Source organism: Carcharodon carcharias, chromosome X (assembly GCF_017639515.1).
Source record: "Carcharodon carcharias isolate sCarCar2 chromosome X, sCarCar2.pri, whole genome shotgun sequence".
NCBI classification, from domain to species: Eukaryota; Metazoa; Chordata; class Chondrichthyes; order Lamniformes; family Lamnidae; genus Carcharodon; species Carcharodon carcharias.
This window is the reverse complement of record NC_054507.1, coordinates 23,460,855-23,482,770: the sequence shown is the minus strand read 5'-3', so window position 1 is coordinate 23,482,770 and position 21,916 is coordinate 23,460,855. Positions and strand designations below refer to the sequence as shown.

General features: G+C 42.5%; 1 protein-coding gene across 1 annotated transcript in view; it reads left to right on the top strand.

Moving 5' to 3' along the window:
* The window catches only part of LOC121273232 (electroneutral sodium bicarbonate exchanger 1-like), a 595,872-nt gene that overhangs the window by 255,926 nt on the left and 318,030 nt on the right, over positions 1 to 21,916 (top strand). The window contains exons 13-17 of the mRNA XM_041180250.1: positions 1,736 to 1,869; positions 5,384 to 5,629; positions 7,717 to 7,822; positions 10,187 to 10,348; positions 11,088 to 11,201. Of these exons, the coding sequence (XP_041036184.1) occupies positions 1,736 to 1,869; positions 5,384 to 5,629; positions 7,717 to 7,822; positions 10,187 to 10,348; positions 11,088 to 11,201 (762 nt within the window). The remainder of the gene's footprint in view (positions 1 to 1,735; positions 1,870 to 5,383; positions 5,630 to 7,716; positions 7,823 to 10,186; positions 10,349 to 11,087; positions 11,202 to 21,916) is intronic.

Genomic DNA, 21,916 nt, shown 5'->3' with positions numbered 1-21,916 from the left:
GTGGCTGGACTCAAGGAAGATGAGCAATTGCTTTAGACAAAAGCAGAAAACATGAAAAGAGATTTATCTGCAGGAAGAATAGCTTCAGTGTCTACCTAGGTAAGCCTTGGTGAGAGGCTGAGCAAATTGAACCTGTATTCTCTGGAGTTTAGAAGAATGAGAGGTGATCTCTTTGAAACATACAAAATTCTGAAGGGGCTAGATGGGGTAGACACTGAGAGATTGTTTCCACTGGTCGGAGAATCTAGAACATGAGAGCACAGTCTCAGGATAAGGGGCTGATCATTTAGGAATGAGATGAGGAGAAATTACTTCACTCAAAAGATTATGAATCTTTGGAAACTTTTTTATTCATTCTTTCATGGGATGTGGGCATTGCTGGCAAGGTCAGCATCTGTTGTTCATCCCTAATTGCCCATTAACTGAGAGCTTGCTAGGCTACTTTAGAGGGAAATTAAGAGTCAACCACATTGCTGTGGGGTCTGGAGTCACATGTAAGCCAGACCAGATAAGGATGGTAGATTTCCTTCCCTAAAGGGCATTAGTGAACCAGATGGGCTTTTATGACAATTGATGATAGTTTCGTGGTCACCATTACTGAGACTAACTTTATATTCCAGATTTATTAATTGAATTTAAATTCCACCAGCTGCCAGAGTGGGATCTGAACCTGCGTCCCCAGAACATTAGCCTGGGCCTCTGGATTACTAGTGTAGTGACATTATCACTGCACCACTATCTCCCTCAGAGTGTTGTGGATGCTCCATCATTGAATATATTAAGGCTGGGATAGACAGATTTTTGGTGTCTCGGAATCAAAAGATATAGGGAGTGGTGGTTGAAGCCCAAGCTCAGCCATAATTGCGCTGAATGGTGAAGCCGGCTCGATGGGCCGTATGGTCTACTGCTGCTCCTATCTTATGTGTTACCTTGTGTTCTTGTGCAGCAGCCAGTTGACTGTCACATGCAGCTTTTTTTGGTAGTCTGTTTGTAACCAACCATCGAATCTTACTATACAGAATGAGGCCATTCAGCCCATTGTGCCTATACAGGGTCTTTGAAAGAGCTATCTAATTAACAAAACACCCCCTGCTTTTGCCCTATAGCCATGCAAATTTCTCCTTTTCATGTATATATTCAATCCCCTTCAAAAAGTTATGATTGAATGTGCTTCCACCACCTTTCAGGCAGTGCATTCTAGATCATAATAACTTTCATTTTTAAAAAATATATTTTCCTCATCTCCCCTCTGGTTCTTTTGCAAATTGTCTTAATTCTGTGTTCTTTGGTTACTAACCCGGTTGACAGTGGAAAGAGTTTTTCCTTATTTATGCTATCAAATCCCCTCAGAATTTTGAACACTTCTATTGTATCTCCCCTCAATTTTCTCTGTCCTCAGGAGAACAACCCCAGCTTCTTTAGTCTTTCCACATAACTAAAGTATCACATTTCCAGCACCATTCTAGTAAATCTCCTCTGCATCCTCTCCAAGGTTTTGACATCCTTCCTAAAATGCAGTTCCCAGTATTGGACACAATACTCCAACTGGCCTAGCCAGTGATGTTTAAAGATGTAGTATACCTTCTTTGCTGGTGTACTGTATGCAACTATTTATAAAGCCAAGGACACCAAGTTTTTTCTTAAACAGCTTTATTGACTTTTCCCACTTCTTTCAATGGACTAACTGAATTGAATTGTTTCAGTCACAGTTACAATTATTTTTGGTCTCTTTCAGAGTGCGATTGAGTCTCTGTTTGGAGCTTCCATGACAGGAATAGCATATTCCCTCTTTGCTGGACAACCTCTCACTATTCTGGGCAGTACAGGTCCTGTGCTGGTATTTGAAAAGATTTTATTCAAATTCTGCAAGTAAGTTACTGTTAAGAGAAGCGTTTATAAAGCTTCAAAGCACTGGAGGATGTTTGCTACTTCAAGCAGTGCTTTTTTGAGCGCGGAATCCCCTGCAAACATTGGCAAGCTCTGAGGGACCCCTTCAAATATTGATACACTCGCATGTCCCAACTTCTGAAAAACCACACCAGCAACCAAAGCAAATCAGTGCTATCATTGTTGAAAATATTTTTGATGATTATATACACTAAGTAAAATAACGTGCCAGTAAGTCAACACAAATGGTATGGAATAGAACAGAAATCTGATGCTCTTGCAAACCCTGAAATTCTAGATAAAAGCAAAGTACTGCGGATGCTGGAACTCTGAAACAAAAGCAAAAAGAGCTGGAAAAACTCAGCAGGTCTGACAGCATCTGTGGAGAGGAATACAGTTAACGTTTCGAGTCCGTATGACTCTTCATCAGAACTAAGGAAAGATAGAAATGAGGTGAAATATAAGCTGGCTGAGGCGGGGTGGGACAGGTGAAGCCGGATAGAGGGCCAGTGATAGGTGGAGGCAAAGAAGAGATTGCCAAAGATGTCAAAGACAAAAGGACAAAGGGGTGTTGACGGTGGTGATATTGGAGATACCAAACACCTTTGGTCTGTCCGCAAGCATGACCCAGACCTCCCTGTCGCTTACCATTTCAACACACCACCCTGCTCTCATGCACACGTGTCCATCCTTGGCCTGCTGCATTGTTCCAGTGAAGCTCAACGCAAACTGGAGGAACAGCACCTCATCTTCCGACTAGGCACCCTACAGCCTTCCGGACTGGATATTGAGTTCAACAATTTTAAATCATGAACTCTCTTCTCCATCCCCACTCCCTTTCCGATCCCCCTTTTTCCAATAATTTATCATTTTTTCATATTTTTCTTTTCCCACCTATTTCTATTATTTTTAAATTCATTTCTATCCATTGTTTTTTCTCCACCTTTTAGCCTATTTCGATCCCTTCCCCCTACCCCACCCCCACTAGGGCTATCTGTCACTTGCTCGTCCTGCTTTCTACCCTTAATGTCACCATTAGCACATTCCTTAGCTAATATCACCACCATCAACACCCCTTTGTCCTTTTGTCTTTGCCTCCACCTATCACTGGCCCTCTTTCCAGCTCTACCTGTCCCACCCCCCTCAACCAGTTTATAATTTCACTTCATTTCTCTATTTCCTTAGTTCTGATGAGTCAAACGGACTCAAAACGTTAACTGTGTTCCTCTCTGCAGATGCTGTCAGACATGCTGAGTTTTTCCAGGTATTTTTGTTTTTGTTTCTGAAATGCTAGAGTCTGGAACCTCAGTTTGAAAAGCTTTGGCTTAAAGAAGCAGGTTCTGACATTGATAAACTATTTAAATTAACTGAATAACTTGAACGCTACATTTTTTCTATCCAGTTCAGGTATTTTTTTAAGGTTTTATTGTATTATTGAGTGCTGATAGAAAAATTACTAAGCTAACTAGGTACGGGGATAGAATTATCAGTGGATAGAGAACCATGAACCCTTCAGCTCTTATCATTTCATCTGTATATCTTTGGTTTCCTCATATTGTCAGATTCTGTGCCTCTCCTATTAGTCACCCTCATTGTCCCCGTCAAAACACAGTATTTGAAAAATATCTAGAACAAAAACAGGTAATTAACATGTAATGATCCTTTGAGCACTTTAATTTTTAAATCAGACTTGCTATTCAATAAACTGTTAACTAATAAAAGTTACCCCATTTCAAAACTGTTCTATAGATTTATAGGAGGCCATGACCTAATGAAACCAAATTAAAAGTATTGTTGATTAATTTCAGGAAGGTTTCAATGGCAGTGCTTTTGTAAAAAGAAAATGTGTGAAATTATACTAAATACGGTATGGTTATCAGTCAAGTTCTGTGATAAAGTGAGATAAGTCTCAACTTCTTAAAGCAGCAAAATAAAAATCTGTTTTTACAGACTGTTTCATTTCAGGAATATTTAAAGCTGATATTGTCAGGTATTGAGTAACCTTAAATGCTTTAATAACCACCTTCCTCCTTTTAGTAGTTCCTAGTCTCTCAAAGTATCCGGTTAAAGTGTTGAGTAACTGTTCTAGTCATCAATTTTCAGTTCTGCAAGCACTGGATGAAGCAGTCAGTTCAACACTGACTTTTCAACTCTGCCACCTGGATTCAAATTCACCTTGGACTGTGGAGATGAAAATCTCTGGCTAGGAGGATCCCAACTGAAATGAGTTCCAGTTCACAATACTTAACACAGAATGAGCAAAATCATTAGGGGAACCCTAAGGATGGCTAGTGTAGAAAATGGAAACTTAATACTGGCACAGTAAAAGCCGACTTTCTGAGATTGGGGCACTGGGATACAAAAGAAGAGATAATGGAAGGTGTTCTACTCCCCATTACTGATCTTTCGCCTTGAGTACAAAGCATCCTATAACATTCAATCCTTGAATCAGGAAACTAGTTAGAAATGTTCATTTCTGCAACCTAGAAGATTTATTAGCTGCCATGGTATCACAGCAAAACCTGTTCAGCTGAGCCCCACTCAGTCTGGGGAGAATTTTCTTCCTGTCGGGGGAAGTTGGGCGGGGGTGGGCAAGTGCGGAGCAGATCACCACCTGCGATCGGCTGGGTGCTGCCATTTTATTTGGGCGGCCCAATTTAAGGCTGAGCGGTCCCTGTGCGGGCAGAGGGACCAGGCTGAGTTGGGGCCTGCGCTCTTTCACACATGCGCGTGAAGGAGTGCAGAAATCTCCCTGAGGCAGCTCCGTGCCTCAGGGAGATTATTTTGATTATTAAAAATTTTAATAAAGAAAATAAAACATTTTTAAGACGTCTCCTCATGTGACAGTGTCACATGAGCTGGGGCATGTCAATGAATTTTAATAAAAAAATTTATAATCCCTTCTTGGAACCTCATCCTGCCCGTGGATGAGGTTTCATGATAAATGTGAAGGCCGCCTTGGCTCTTCGCCTGCCCACCAACCTTAAGGTTGGACAGGCAGCTTAGTTAATTATCTTAAGTGGAATCTAAGTGGCCTTAATAGGCCTTTGACAGGTCGGCAGATGTGCAGCCGACTCCGCTGCGTGCCCGCCGACCTGAGGACCTGAATGACGTGTGGTGACATCGGGACGCACGCCCGATGTCACCACGTGTCATTTTACGCGTTGGCGAGCGGAGCCCGCCTCCACTCGCTGACCCAAAGATTCTGCCCTATGGATTTGCCACACCCCAACACAAATGTTTAAAATTACAGATCCAAACTTTGTAACTGTTCATACTATGTTGTATGCCCAATTTTAATGCATCTTCTCTCACTCCTCTATTCTGGTAAAGCTACTGGCTTTGCTTTGAATGCACTTCTGTAGCAGGGAAGATTAGCACTGCTCAAGTTAATCAGCCGATGTTGATCTCTAGATTAGCATTAGAATTCAGGTATGTCCATCTTACTAGACCTAATTTTACATTTCTTTAATTGGATTTTCTCTCCTTTTTATAGGGACTATGACTTATCCTACCTTTCCTTGAGAGCGAATATTGGACTTTGGACATCTTTCCTGTGTATCTTGCTTGTTGCCACTGATGCAAGCTCTCTTGTTTGTTACATAACTCGTTTCACTGAGGAGGCATTTGCCTCTCTCATCTGCATAATTTTCATCTATGAAGCTCTGGAAAAGCTGATCCATTTGGGAGAAATCTATTCTTTCAACATGCACACAAATCTGGACCAGCTCACTCAGTACTTGTAAGCATTGTACTTTGTATTTATTGCCAACTTTCTTCCCCCCTTCAGCATTAGCATTCTATGGGAACCGGTTGATATCCAATACCTTAGTCAGATGATTCCTTTTGAAATGTAAACCTGTACATTAATTATTAGGAGGTTGTTTCACCATGTGGCTGGGGGCATCACAGCCAAACATGATCCTGTTGACACATTTCATTTCCCAGCAGGGGGTCATTGGATGTTTATCAAGAGCAAGAATCCCATCTTATTTTCCCTTCCCTTGCCCAGAGGCAAGGAGGTCAATTCTAACACTCCGACTGTCATATACTTAACATAGGAAATAGGAGCAGAAGTTGGCCATTTGGTCCCTCAAGCCTGCTCCACCTGAATGGTTGAATACCAGATCATGGCTGATTTTCTACCTCAGTGCCATTTTTCTGCAGGATCCCCATTTCTCTTCTTATCTTTAATACCTAGAAATCTCTCGATCTCTGTCTTGAAAATACTCAATGACTGAGCCTCCATAGCCCTCTGGGATAGAGAATTCCAAAGATTCACCGCTCTCTGAGTGAAGCAAATCTTCCTCATCTCAGTCCTAAATGGCTTACTTCTTATTCTGAGACTGTGTCCCCTGGTTCTAGACCTCCCAGACAGGGGAAGCATCCTACCTGCATCCACCCTGTATGAAATTTGTATGCATCAATGAGATCACCTCTCATTCTTCTAAACTGTAGAGAATACAGGCCTAGGCTCCTCAATCTCTCCTCATAGGACAATCCACCATCCCAGGGATCAGTCTGGTGAACCTTTGCTGCACTCCCTCTATGACAAGTATATCCTTCCTTAGGTAAGGAGACCAAAGCTGTACACAATACCCCAGGTGTGGTCTCACCAAAGCTCAATACAATTGTAGCAAGACTTCTTTACTCCTGTACTCAAGTCTTCTTGCAATAAAAGCCAACATACCATTTGCCTTCCTAAGTGCTTGCTGCACCTGCATGCCAACTTTTAGTGACTTATGAACAAGGACATCAGATCTCTTTGTACTTCAATACTTCCCAGTCTCTCACCATTTAAGAAATAGGCTGCATTTCTGTTTTTGTTACCAAAGTGGATAACTTCACATTTTTCCACATTATATTCCATCTGCCATGTTCTTGCCCACTCACTTAGCCTGTCTACATCCCTTTGAAGCCTCTTTGCATCCTACTCACAATCACATTCCCACCTAGTTTTGTCTCATCAACAAACTTGGAAATATTATATTTGATCCCTTGAGATCAGCTAACTCCTTGCAGATTGGGGCCAGGATTTTACAAACCCCCCCCCCCCCCCCCCCCCCCAACCTCCCAAGCAGGATATTACGGTCCAGCCAAACTGAATGGAGATTTAAATGGCTTGCCGCAGCGCGGCCTTAAAATCTTGGCCTGGGAATCAAACTTGAGATCTTTGGGATAAAAGCAAAATATTGGGGATGCTAGAAATAAAAACAGAAAGTGCTGGGAATATTCAACAGGTCTGGCAGCATCTGCGGAGAGAGAACAGTTAACGTTTCAAGCCGAATATGATTTCTTCATTTGGGTACAAGTGTTGATGAGGGAAATGGTATCTAAAAAGACTAAACTATTAAGTGTCAAAATTAAGGACAATCTGGTTGTGTGATGGTGAACATGCTTATTTCTCACAGCCCTGGTTTAGAGTTCAGGTTTCATGGAATATTTATCACTTGAATCTGACAACTACACTTCTGCTGAATGACATCAGTTTTCAGCAGGGATAGCCCACATTTTGTAGCAGATAAACTGGACCTGTGGTAATATGAGATATTCTTGCTCTTTGCCATTCTGCCTGAGCAGTTTGTGCAAAATGAGGGGAGAAGCCATAATGTAAAGGGGTATAAATAAGGCAAATATGTAACAATGATTTTAAATAAGTAGACCAGCTATTTTTATTTAAACTAATGAACCACTTTCACCAGGTGAAGTGCATTTTAGTTTTTTTCTCTGTTAATACTTCAGAAAGAATTGGTTCAAACTGAAAAGGCACATGCTCATCCAGTTACAATATATATATTAAGCTTAATTTTCTGTTTCTGTTCACTTTAGCTGTATATGTACAGAGCCTCGTAATCCTAACAACAGAACTCTAGAGCACTGGGAGAAGCACAATATTACAAGATCGTCAGTTCCTTGGGCAAATCTAACTGTCAGTGTAAGTTACAAAAAAAAGGGATTTTTCAATTAGTTACTTGTTTGGGAAATGAACCTGGCTCAAGATTATGGATATGGATAAAGGAGGGTTGTGAATGGTCTCTTAATTAGGCCCACTGCTGCTGTGAAGAAAGCAATAAATAGCACCAAAAAAAAAATCAAGGGTCCAGGGTCACATTCTAAGTTTTCATCCTGTGCCTTATTATAATATTGTTCGCAAGCTGCTAATTATAGAGAAAAATTGTATATTTTTGCTTTTCATAAAAGATAATTTTCAGGTCCTCCAAACCACTAAAAGGACAGTTAATTGTATTGGTATTAATGACAACAGAGGGGTATGGTTAAATGCTACATATTTGGATACCTGTGCAAAAACTATTGACAGGTAGGAAGAGAGTATATATATATATATATTCTTTGAAACAAAATTTATGATATTCCAGTAGTAGCTATTTTGGATAATATTTGTATGAACTAAATAACAAACTAAAGAAGTAAACTGTAAAGGATACCACTATGAACAAATATGCAAAAGATTTTGTTGAGTTGATTTTAGAAGTGAAATCAGAAAATGTGACTAATTCTTCATTCAGCATCCTCCTGTGCCAAGCAAGCCCCAGGATCTCTGCCATTGCACCAATTTGTTTTTCCTCAGTTAGAAGTTCTTTGCCCTGTGCATTGGACCTCTTGTCAACTAAGTTTGGAACAAAATCTATAGGGGGAGGTTAAATTAGAAAGACAGGGTATCAAATATTCTGTTAATTTATCCAGCTTGACCAGGTTATTGTGCTTTCTTACCATTTTCCCAGGAGACTAAGGTGTTGATACAGTTTGGCACTGGACAAGAATCCATCAGAAAACATTACCAGGCTGCCCTTTTCAGGGCAAACGTACAAAAGAAAGAAAAAAGCAGAAGCTTTGTTCTTTAGGTTGTATGGTAATTACCTGCGTTAGTTCGGATTTCCTTTTTTAAAATGGGCATTAGGTTGGCCATCCTCAAGTCTTCCAGCTCTCAACAGAACCCTCAATTATACATTTTCAGGCCTCTCATATTTCTTCCCTCTTTCCTACAGGATTTCATTAGGTCTTGGCACTTTGTTGTCTTTTAGCTTAATTAATTAATCTTTTGATTTCCTTTTATTTATTATCTTATCTCGCTTTATTGATTCAGGGTTTACATTGTTTAAAATATTGATGCTTTTGTAAATATTGAAGCAAAGTATGTTTTATGTATGCCCACCAATTTCAGCTTTTGCTCAACTAACTTTCAATATTCTCTTCACTCGGGGATTACACCTGCCTAATGCCTCATTTCATGCAAGTTATATGGAAATTGTACCCATTCGTCACTGGTTCCTCACGTGGCTTTCATTTAGTACTTTACAAATTCATGTATCAACTGTTTAAATATTTTGAATATTTAAGTTCACTTCCTGAATGAAAAACATTACTGTTTAATGATTGTCTTGGTTTATAGTTAGTAAACCATAATGTTAATCAATCATAATTGATTTGCCATTTCAACAGGATTTGCATGGGAATTTTACATGAAATTGCTTCCCAATTTTATTTGGTTTTCTATCCCAACATTTAAACTCCTAGCACGCAAGTCAAACTGACATCTATGCAGTATAGATGCTTGCCAAACTCTGAGTTATCATGTCTCTTGAGCAGGACAGTTTAGGCAGGCTCAACGATTATTTTTTTCCCTATAGTGCGAGAATCCAAGGCAAACTAATGAGTAAACAGTAGACCAGACAAATGGATAGTTGAGAGTATCCCTACTTTGCAACCACCATTTCAACCAGAAGCCCAGAGCAGGTTAAAGATCATTTCCTTCATGCTATGGCTGTTTCCTATGCATCTCTGAATGAGATGCCAATTGATGACCTTTGTGAAGTTGCCTTATGAAGTAATCCAAATAACATTTATAAAGCACCAATATTTGTATATTTTTTAAATGAGTTGAATTCTCAATATAGACAAAGTATAAATTAATTTTTTTTTTATAGATTGAGAGAAAAAGTATATCTAAATGTGACAGTGTGCAAGACTGAATGATTTAAATCCTGATGTTAGGAGAAACAAATTGCTGGTCAAGGTCCGGCCAGGTCTTTTGATGTGTGAGATTGGTAAGGATTATGTAGGCATACCTCTGACAGTGATGTCATCATGTGACAAAATGTCATAAAGGATGGTTGTCTCAATATGATCCTTTTCCCATAGAGTGATAACCTGGTACAGATTGCTCCAATAGTGTGTGGAGGATACTATCCACTGAAGAAGCCTATTATCATGGCTTTCCAGAAAATTAGTACAATGCATCGTTTTTAATATAACCTGTTTGCTGCTTTTCATCATCCAGGACTGTAGGACATTTCATGGTGAATTTGTTGGTCCTTCGTGTGGACACCATGGACCATACACCCCTGATGTCCTCTTCTGGTCTGTTATACTATTCTTTTCTACATTTGCCCTGTCAGGGTTCCTCAAACAGTTTAAAACAAGTCACTATTTTCCAACTAAGGTACGTGCAATCTGTTTTTCCAGCTTTGTTTTAAAAACTTTTTCCTACAGTTTTGCAGGTTGTGCTTTTGTAAGATAACAAAGCTTTTTTTAAAAAAAATCTTTGATCTAGTTTTCCAGGTATAATGTTAAGCTACTCTGAGTATGAGGGCATGTAGCAACCTGCTCCCAGATCCTGCTAACATGTCATCTAAAGGTTTGGCTCAATATGGGTGACCACTGGGTGGGGAGTTTTAATGGAAAAGGGCTACACCCATTGTTATAAAAGGTTTGAAATAAAAACAGAAAATGCTGGAAAAACTCAGCAGGCCTGCAGCATCTGTGGCAAGAGAAACAGAGTTAACATTTTGAGATAAATATGACTTCTTCAGAACGAGGAAGAGTCATATTGGACTTGAAACATTAACTCTGTTTTTCTTTCCATGGATGCTGCCAGACCTGCTGAGTTTTTCCGGCACTCTGTTTTTATTTCAGATCTCCAGCATCTACAGTATTTTGTTTTTATTTTATTGTTATAAAAGATTTGTTCTTTTGGACCTAATTTCATTTTGGTGAAGCTATTGTGTTACCTAGATTTTTTTTCCCCCTCTGGCTTTGTACACTATTTATTTCACAGAAAGCTAGAACTGACCATTGACATTCTTGGTGAATGAATATAATACTTTGTATAATACTTTTGCTTTTATTGTTCTAACAGAGACATTAACCCTGTTCTGTTCATTTACTATATTTATTGGCAGGTGCGATCAATGATAAGTGACTTTGCTGTTTTCCTGACTATCTTGTCTATGGTTCTTATTGACTATGGCCTGGGAATTCCATCACCAAAGCTTCAAGTTCCTAGTGTCTTTAAGGTAATAAAATAGACATAATTTGGAGGATACTTTGAGATACTCAAAGAAACAAGTAAATACTTTGTGACTTCAAGATGAGAAGAAAAACCTGAAGATTACAATTGGATGTTATATTTTATTTTATTATATATATTATACAAAAAAATAACAGAGGAATCTTAATGGGGTGTTCAAGATTTTAAGATGTATGGATAAACTGAACGCATTCTATTTAAAACAAGTCACACTGCTCAACAATGAGGCATGCACTGAAGCTCAGAGAAGGAGAACAGACAGTTTAGATTTAACTACTCCACGCAGACTGTGGTGATTATTCAATTGCCCAGGGAGGTGGATTCAAGAAGGAACTGAATACATATAGATTTTTGGAAGAGAAAACACTTAAAGGATATATGCAATTTTAATGCATGGTACTTTCTGAACTTTGGCAAAGAAAACTTAGATCAGAATTTTCCATTTTGCAGACTAAGCGTGGTGGCATGCAGGATAGTCAGCAAATTTCCCGCTGATTGGCGGGGTGGGTTCTCACACCTGATCTTCTGATGGAAAGCCGATTAATAATGCATCAGCTCATGGGGGGGGGTGCTGATTCGTCCACCTGCCATTATGTCATGGGGTCAAAGTTCCTCGTGCCATATTTAAGCTGCGCCCAAACACATATTCACTCTCTGCAGGCCAGCTGTGTGGTGTGGCCAAATGATATGTCCTCCAGGAGAAACAAGCCCTGTGTGCCTCAATTCAGCCACAACTCCTGATGATTCTCCTCCAGGCGTGAACGCTGATATGTCCTCTTCCTGAGGAATGGAAGCAGGAGGGCGATCAACCTGACCTCGTCAGCCTGGGAGGAGGTTGCCAGGGAGGCCTATGCCTGTAGCACTGAGAAAAGAAACATGTTGCAATGTAGGAAGTGGATGAATGATCTTTTCTGTTCAGCCAGGGTAAGTCTACCTTCTACTCACTCTGGACACTCACTCTCATAAGGGCATCAGGTGCTCTAAGGGTTGTAGTCCACATGGATCTCAAACACTATTAGCAGAAGGCAGATCTGCACTGAATGTCTCACACACACTTTAACATCACCACACTCTCATGTATCATCCTGCACACTCAACATCTTCTGCCTTTACTGGGGAGGGCACACTACACACAGCAGCCATGCATGTTTCCAACTTCTCTTCCACCTGTTCGCATCACATTCCATTCCATCTGTCTTCATGTAGGTAAGCTAGCCCACAACAACAGGGAGAGATCCCAGACCAGTGGGGGAACCCTTGAAATGCAAGAGCTGACTCCAGTTTCTGCTGGATTTGCATGCAGACTTGCACTCTTATCGCTTTAGGCATAGGCGCGGGGGACAGGGTACCTCAGCCTCCCACCAGGTGCCCCCTCTCTTCAGCGTCAGTTATGGGCCCTCGGGAACTCAAAGGGTAGAAGAGCATTGCTAGACACCCCAGGACCATCCACACAGAAGACTCCAAATGTTTCCAAGCCGTTCCCAATCCCCTCTGCTTGTGACCCCATCAGCTCCAGCTGCTCAGGCCGAGGAGGGTGCACCTGCCCCAGAGCAGGAGACCCACAGCAAGCCAGGGCCCTCCAGGCCCTGGGCCTCCAGAGAATGGCTGCCAAAGTCATCTCAGACAACAGGGCATAGCAGTCAGCAGGCTGTCTCCACCTCTGCTGCGGATGTCAGAGCTGCACCCAGGTGTAGTGGTAGAGTACATAAAGTTAAGAAACTATGATTAGACACTGGTGGTATGGGTGCTCATTCACTGTTTATGTAATGCACCTTTGTAAATAGAATTTGATTTTATGACCCAACGTCACAGGATGTGAATGCCTCTTGCATATGATTTTGTGTTGTCTTATTTCAAGGGTGATCTAAGATGCCACTCATCAATGGTCTGTCTTCATGTCCCTTCAGATTCTTGTTATATTTAGCAGAGTCATGTTAGTCACTTGCCCCTTGTGTCATCTAAGGTAGATGTGTCAACCCAGAGCCTGAAAGTGCATGTAGATACAGAAATGCTCGTTAAGTCTTGCAGCACACAATTGAATAATGTATGCTCCTGTGTCTTAGAGGGTGACATCTAATGTTGTGACATTAGGACTGAGCTGTGTCCCTTGTGAGTGTGAAAGCACACTTCTTGGATGCATTATGTTCACTGCAACCAAGTCAAAATCTAAGTGGCCACTGGAAGTGTCGCGTGCTGGTGGCAAAGGCTGTACAATGTGCAGTTGACTGAGGTTGTGTGCTGGTATGCTGCCTTTCACATCGTGCAGGTGCCACATTAAGCATTGGTTGCTGACCTTTCCAAAGCTGATACCTTTGTGATCCCTGAGGGTTACTGGTCCCAGGCTGAAAGATGAGCTTGCTTGAGATGTGGATGTTTGAAAAGGACTTCCTGATCATTTCCATGCCTCTAGGGCACAGGAGGAATGTGCAATTGTCACCTTATGTGGATCTTACTCCTCTTGGAACCTAATGGCAATCAGCGTGTCACGAGTACTTCTTCCACGTCGTGCCACTGCAATGACATCTTCACATGGAAAGTCTCCATCCAGGCCCTCTTCAGGTTCTGTCCCTTCCAAATCCTCCTCGCCGAGGAAATCTCTGCCTCCTCCGTGTCTCCCTCTGGCAAGTGACCTCTCCTTTGAAGTGCCAGATTGTGCAGTGCACAGCAGATCACAATGATGTGGGATCCCTTCAGTGGAGAGTACTGTAGAGCCCCACCTGAACAGTGCAAACATCGGAAGCACATCTTCAGGATGCCAATGGCTTGCTCTATGATGGACCTTGTCACAGAAAGCGCCGCATTGTATCTCTCCTCCGAGGCACTTTGAGGACGATGCACGGGTGTTGCTGGTGAACAGCCAGTTAACTGCCGGAGGTCATGGTCCACATAGGCACCGATGACATAGGTAAGAAGAGGAATGAGGTCCTGAAAGCAGATTTTGGGGAGTTAGGAATTAAGGTGATTAAAAAGCAGGACCTCAAGAACTGTAATCTCAGGATTATTCCCAGTGCCATGTGCTAGTGAGCATGGGAATAGAAGAATTGATTGATTTAAACGTGGCTGGAGAATTGGCATAGAAGGGAGGGCATCAGATTTCTGAGGCATTGGGACCAGATCTGGGGCAGGTGAGACCTGTACAAGATGGGTGGGTTACACCTTAACAGCACCAGGACTAATATCCTCTGTCATGAAGCTATTAATGTATATAATATCATTGGAAAATATTTTTCTTTTAAAATAGATATTTAGTCTGTGGGTGTGTCGTAATTGGATTAAAGCCAGCTAGTCTGGGTGCTTTGATGTGCACTAGTTTTGATATGTAAGAGGAGAGCGCGTGCATTTGCATTTTTTGAATAGAGCATTCAAGAAGTGGGGTTAAAACAGACACCTATCTAGCAGATACCAAGCAATATGTTTATATTACTAATAAAATTGGTACTATGAAAGGGGTTTTATTGTTAGAGAGGTTTAGTTCAGAGGTTGTTGTTACAATGAGAATTAACATTCAATGGGTAGTGTATAACTTCAGTTTTCAGGTGTGCAGAGCAGAGGCAATGTGGGATCAAAAGGCAGCTGTAAGCCTCCAACTGGCTCCACAGGAACCAAAGTGAAAAGAACCTCATTTTGAATTCATAATTTGAAAATGCTTTACTTGGTCTCTGGTTAAGTCTATGGGTTGCTGTTGCCTTAATGAAGATTAGTTTGGGAATTTGTTAAAAGTTAGGATGGTAGTCATTTGTAGCCATGTGTTTTAACCTGCATAAATTAATAAAATGTTTCATTTAGTTTAATGTAAAACCTCGAGAACTGGTGGTCTGATTCCTGAATTTAGAGTCGCATCTCAAAATAACACTTAAAATTATAGGTTATGACAGTCAATTAAAGTTTCCCTCTGGGATTTTTAAATAACTCAGCTGTACCAACTGCATCGGTCATGACAGCCTCGCAGGGAGATTTGCTGGCGCTGTTGGGGACTGGTTAAACTAGCTTATCAGGGAGATGGCGGGGGAGGATTCTGGAGAGGGGATAAGTAGGCTTACAAAGCAAAAGAATATGGTGGCATTGCAGAGCAGCTACTTAATTAATGATACCCAGAGTGTGACAGGAAGGGACAGAGTGTACAAACATTAAAAAACAGCAGCAAATAGGGTTAAAGGGGGAAAAATGGTAAAAAGGCAAAATTAATGGCTCTTTACTTAAATGCATGTAGTATTCAGAACAAAATAAATGAATTAATGGCACAAATAGAGGTTAATGGGAATGATCTTATCACCATTACGGAGACAAGGTTACAAGGAGATCAAAGCTGGGAACTAAATATTCAGGAGTATGTGACTTTTCGAAAGGACAGGCAGGAAGGAAAGGGTGGTGGAGTAGCTTAGTTAGTATGAGATGGATAAGTATGATAGCAAGAAACGATCTTGGATCTGAAGATGTAGAATCCAAATGGGTGGAGGTAAGAAATAACAAGGGGAAGAAGACACTGGTGGGAGGCCTTAGCGTAGTGGTATTGTTGGTGGACTAGTAATCCAGGGACCCAGGGTAATGCATTGGGGTTTGAATCCTGCCACAGCAGATGGTGGAATTTGAATTCAATAAAAATCTGGAATTAAAAGCCTAATGATGACCGTTGTCGATTGTTGTAAAAATCACTAATGTCCCTTGGGGAAGGAAATCTGCTGTCCTTACCTAGTCTGGCCTACATGTGACTCCAGACCACAGCAATGTGGTTGACTCTTAAATGCCCTCTGAACAAGGGCATTTAGGGGATAGGCAAAAATGCTGGCCTAGCCAGCGACCCCCACATCCCATGAACGAATAAAAAAAAATGTAGTCTCGAACTAACTGTGCTGTTAGACAGAGAATAACTCAGGAAATAATGAGGGCATGTAAAAAGGCAGTATATTAATCATGGGATTAATATCATAAAATCATAATCTTCATGTAGATTGGGAAAATGAAACAGGCAGAGGTAGCCATGAGCAAGAATTCATAAACTGTATTTGGGACAGTTTCCTAGAACAATATGTTGTGGATCCAAACACGGATCAGGCTATTTTGGATCTGATAATGTGTAGTGAAGCAGGTTTAATAAATTATCTCAGAGTAAAAGATCCCCTAGGAAACAGTGACCATAACATGGTGGAATTTAGCATTCAGTTTGAGAGTAAGAAACTTAGTTCGGAAACAACTGTGCTAAACTTAAATAAGGGATGAGGGCAAAGCTGGCTGGAGTGGACTGGGAAAGGATGAACAATGGCAGACGTTTAAGAAAGGAGTTCATGACTCACAACAAAGATATATCCCAGTGAGGAAGAAGGACTGTAGGAAAGGGATAAACCAACCATGGTTAACCAAGGAAGTTAAGGATAATATCAAATTGAAAGAAAAAACATACAATGTGGCAAAGATTAGTGGTAAGCCAGTGGATTGGGAAAGTTCTGAAAACCAACAGAAGATGACCAAAAAAAAAAGAGGGAGGAAATAAACTTTGATAGTAAACCTGGATGAGCACTTGAGACGTCATAACATTCAAGGCTATGGGCCAAGTGCTGGTAAGTAGGATTAGGTAGGTAGGTCAAGTGTTTCTCACGTGTCGGTGCAGACTCAATGGGCCAAAGGGCCTCTTCTGCACTGTCTGATTCTGTGGTTCTGTAAACTAGCAAGTAATATAAGAACAGACAGTAAGAGCTTCTTTAAATATATAGGGCAGAATTTTCTACCTGTTGGGTGGGTAGAGCGGGTGCAGGTGGGCATGGACCCAATTGCGGCCCGCAATTGGGTCCATGCTGCCATTTTACGCGGGCAGGCCAATTAAGGCCCGCCCAGTGTGAATTGTGGCTCCTGAGGACAGGGGAAGTGGGTGGGCGATGGCAGGACTGCAATGACTGTCGGGTCCAATGGCGACCTGGCGGCCTGTTTTAAAAGCTGCTGCAGCCTTTCAAAGGCTGTGAGTCATGGCCAGTGGAAGGGCTCCCGAGAGTGCTGCTGGTGAACAGGACAGGCAGGAACAGGAGGGTAGGGCAGGGGGGCACTGTGCCCCTCGTTTTTCGGACAATTGCCTTGCTGCCTTCCTTGAGGAGGTGGCAGCATGGCGGGAGGTCCTCGTACCCTAGCACAGGAGAAGGAGGCCCCCCCCCCCCCCCCACATGACCAAACGTGCCTTGGAGGAGGTGTTGGAGATAGTGAGTTCCCACGACATAGTGCAACGCACCTGGATCCGGTGCCACAAACATTTCAATGACCTTTTGCGCCCTGGAAGGGTGAGTACCATGTTGGCATTGGTCACTTAACCCAGCAGGTAGGCTTTCCCCCCCTAGCCACATCCCCTCCCACTCTGAGTGTAGTGGCTGCATTGAATCATTGACAGCGTGTGTCCTTCGCTGGGTGGGCCTGCAGATATTGCCCATGTGAGCTCACCCTGGGAGGGTGGTGAAGAGATGGGCTCTACACCTGCAGCTTGTGCTCCACTGAGACCCACATGACTGTTTTGGGGGCAACCTGGAGGATTTGCACCTAGGCACAGTGCTGGAACTCCAGGACATGTCAAAGTCATGGTGATGACATGCTGGGAGGGGAGCTTCAAGGTGGCGTGGCACTGATCGATCTGCTGCTCTCTGCGCTCCATGTGCTTGCGCCTCCTTGCTATGGAAGATTAGACCATGTAGTGCCACATGTGATAGAGGCAACATGTGGCCAAGGGGGGGTGGGGGAGGGGGAACAGAACTGGCATCTTTGTGTGAGTGTTCGGCAGCAGCAGGGTGAGGAGGCACTGGAGCTCTGCAATGCCCCGCTCTGGTTGGGGTGGGCCAGCTGTGAAGAGAGTCCAGGTACAAGTAGCACTAATCAATGCTCTTCTCTCTTTTTCAGGAGAAGAATGCACATAATGCCGCCAAGCAGGTGAGGACTGGCGGAGGGCTGGCCCAGGTGGCAATGCTTACCTTGTTCGAGCAGGAGGCCCTAGATCTGGAGAGGTGCCATGTGCCCAGGCCAACCGGTGTCAGTGAGGCTGGGGTGCTACGGGCAGGTATGTTAGCCCAGCAGTGAGGTCACCATTAGTATCCCAGCAGCCATGGCACTGCTGAACGTTCAGTGATTGAAGTTTGTAACATGGCTTGACCATTGCTTATGGAAGGATGAGCGCATAATGATCCGGGGGACAGGGATGCACATGGACATTGTCTCCACATGTTAACTGATCCAATGTCCTTGCTCTTCCTTTCAGCATCAATGGAGCAGGGCCGGGAGGAGGAGCAGCAGAGGCCCCCTCTCACACCTGAGGGCTCTGAAGTTTCGGACTCACCAGCATCACACCATCTCTGCCAGGCAGGCACCAGCGCAGATACTAGCACCTCAGTGGGAATCAGATCATCGGTAGTGTCCCGGGGCGCTTCACAGTCCCTGGAAGAGCGGGCAGAGACAGAGATTGCCCATGGTGCCAGCAGTTAGAGGACTGCAGGGGACCAGGCACATGCTCAGTCGGTGGCTGATGATGTGCCTCTAGACGACTGGGGAGATGCCAGCTGACACAGCAAACGCAGGAATTGCGGCCGGGTGTGCAAAACCATCTGGTGGAGATACATGAAGCTATGCTTGGCTTGGTGTCCGTGGTGGAGGAGTCTATGCGGACGCTCGCCGAAGCAATGAGCCTCATGGCCAAGCTCCATGCGTCCTCCACGGAGAGAGTGGCGACATTCGTGGAGAAGCTCCTCCAGGAGTCCAATCAGGGCTTCCTGGGGATGCGCTTGGACCAGCAAGCCCTCACATCGACATTGACCTCAGCTGGTCAGTGCCAGTGTGGGAGATGGTCTGGGCACCAAATTTCCCAGCTCGGTGCCCATCCATGCATGGTGAACAGGGAGGTCCGAACCGACCTCACGTCGGCGCAGCAGCTGCCTGTCGTCTCTGTGGGCTCTTCTCAGGGCGCTCCAGATGAGGGTGGCATAATCTCAGAGTAAGGGGGTGCCCATTTAAAACCGAGATGAGGAGGAATTTCTCTGAGGGTAGTAAATCTGTGGAATTCTTTACTGCGGAAGGCTGGAGAGGCTGGGTTGTGAAGTATATTCAAGGCTGAGATACACAGATTTTTAATCAGTAAAAGAATCAAGGGTTATGGGGAAAAGGCAGGAAAGTGGAGTTGAGGCTTATCAGATTGGCCATGATCGCATTGAATGGCAGAGCAGACTCAATGGGCCGAATGGTCTACTCCTGCTCCTATGTCTTATTGGGAGCCTGAGGCGTAGCTCAAATTGGAAGTAAGTAAAGCTGGTAACAGGAAGTAGAAAAGTAGCAAGTAAAATTAGAAGGCAGGCAAAACAAAGGCGAGTGACAGCTAGGCTTAGAATACAGAATTATGTCAAAAAGACAAAGTTAAGGGCATTCTACCTGAATGAACACAGTATTCGCAACAAGGTAAATGATTTAAAGGCACAAATAGAGGTAAATGGGTATGATCTAATTGCCATTACAGAAATGTGGCTACAGCGTGATGAAGACTGGGAACTCAATATTCAAGGATTTTCAACATTTAGGAAGGACAGGTGATGTTGTGCTGTTAATAAGGGAATAGGATCAGTACATCAGTAAGGGAGGATCTCAGATCAGAAGAACAAAATGTGGAATCTGTTTGGAAGGAGCGAAGAAACAGCAGATATTGGTAGGAGTTGTTTACAGGCCACCAAGCAGTAGTGGTAATGTGGGTCATGGTATTCATCTGGAGATTAGTGAAGCACGTAGCAAGGGTAATACAGTAAGCATGGGTGACTTCAATCTGCATGTAGACTGGGTAAACCTAATGACCTCTAATGTTCTGGAAGACAAGCTTCTGGAGTGTGCTCGGGATGGTTCTTTAGAGCTGTATTTTGAGGAACTGACGAGAGAACAGGCTTTTTTAGATCTAGTATTTTGTGACGAGAAAGGGTTAATTAATAATCTTGTAAAAGAACCTTTAGGGATGGGTGACCATAATATGATAGAGTTTTACATTATGTTTGAAAGTGAGATAGTTCAATCAGAAGCCAGGATGTTAAATTTAAAGAAAGGAAATTATGAAGGTATAAGGGGCAAATTGGCTGAGTTGGATTGTAAAATGCATTAAAAGGTATGACGGTACATAGGCAGTGGATAGTCTTTAAAGAATTATTACAGCAACTATACATTCCTTCAAAGCACAAAAATCCAAAACGAAAAGTCATTCAACCATGGCTAACTAAGGAACCTGAGGATTGGATAAGATTAAAAGGCCTATAAAGTTGCCAGAAATAGTAGTAAACCTGAGGATTGGCAGCATTTTAGAATACAGGCAAAGGAGGACCAAGAAACTGATGAAGAAGGGAGAGTAGAATATGAATGTAAGCTAGTAAAAACATAAAAATGGACTGTAAATGTTTCTGTAGATATGTAAAAGGAAAGGTTTCGCTAAGACAAATGTGGGTCCATTACAGGCAGAGCCAGGAGAATTTATAATGGAGAATAGAGCAATGGCAGAGAAGCTAAATGATTACTTTGTGTCTGTCTTCACTGAGGAAGATACAAGAAATCTCCCAGAATTAGAGATCCAAGGGACTAGGGGCAATGAGGAGTTGAAGGAAATTAGCATTAGTAAGAAAGTTGTATTGGAGAAATTAATGGGACTGAGGGTTGATAAAAGTCCTCAGGACCTGATATTCTACATCCCAGAGTGTTGAAAAAGGTAGTTATGGAGATAATGGATGCATTAGTGATCATCTTCATTCTATAAGTTCTGGAACGGTTTCTGCAGATTGGAGGGTAGCAAATTTAAGCACTATTTAAGAAGAGAATGAAAGAGAAAACAGGGAACTACAGACCTGTTAACCTTACAGCAGTAGTAGGGAAAATGCAATCTATTCTATTCTATTCTAGAATCTATTCTAAAGGATGTGATAAATGGACACTTGGATAATAATGATCTGATTGGGCATAGTCAACATGGATTTATGAATGGGAAATCATGTTTGACAAACCTGTTGGGAGTTTTTTGAGGATGTTACAGAATTGATAAAGGGGAGTTGGTGGACGTAGTGTACTTGGATTTCCTGAAAGCTTTTGATAAAGTCCTCCCTACAGGAGGTTGGTTAGCAAGATTAAAGCACATGGGATAGGGGGTAATATACTGGCATGGATTAAGGATTGGTTATCAGGCAGAAAACAGAGTAGGAATAAACAGATCATTCTCATGTTGGCAGGCTGTGACTAGTGGGGTACCTCAAGGATCAGTACATGGGCCCCAGCTGTTCACAATATATATCAATGATTTGGATGTGGGGGCCAAATGAAATTTTCCAAGTTGGCGGATGACACAAAGCTAAATGAGAATGTGTGTTCTGAGGAAGACGCAAAGTAGCTTCAAGGGGATTTGGACAAACTTAGTGAGTGAGCAAGAACATGGCAGGTGGAATATAATGTGGAAAAATGTGAGGTTATCCACTTTGGTAGGAGGAACAGATGTGCAGGGTATTTCTTAAACAGTAAGTGATTAGAAAATGTAGACCTGGGTCCCCTCGTCAATAAGTCATTGAAAGCTAATATGCAGGTGCAGCAGGCAATTAGGAAAGCTAATGGTATGTTAGCCTTTATCACAAGAGGATTTGAGTACAGGAATAGTGAGTGAGAGCTTGGCCTAAATAGCCAAGTGGTTATGGTACTGGGTTTATAACCCAACGATCAAGAGTTCAAATCTCA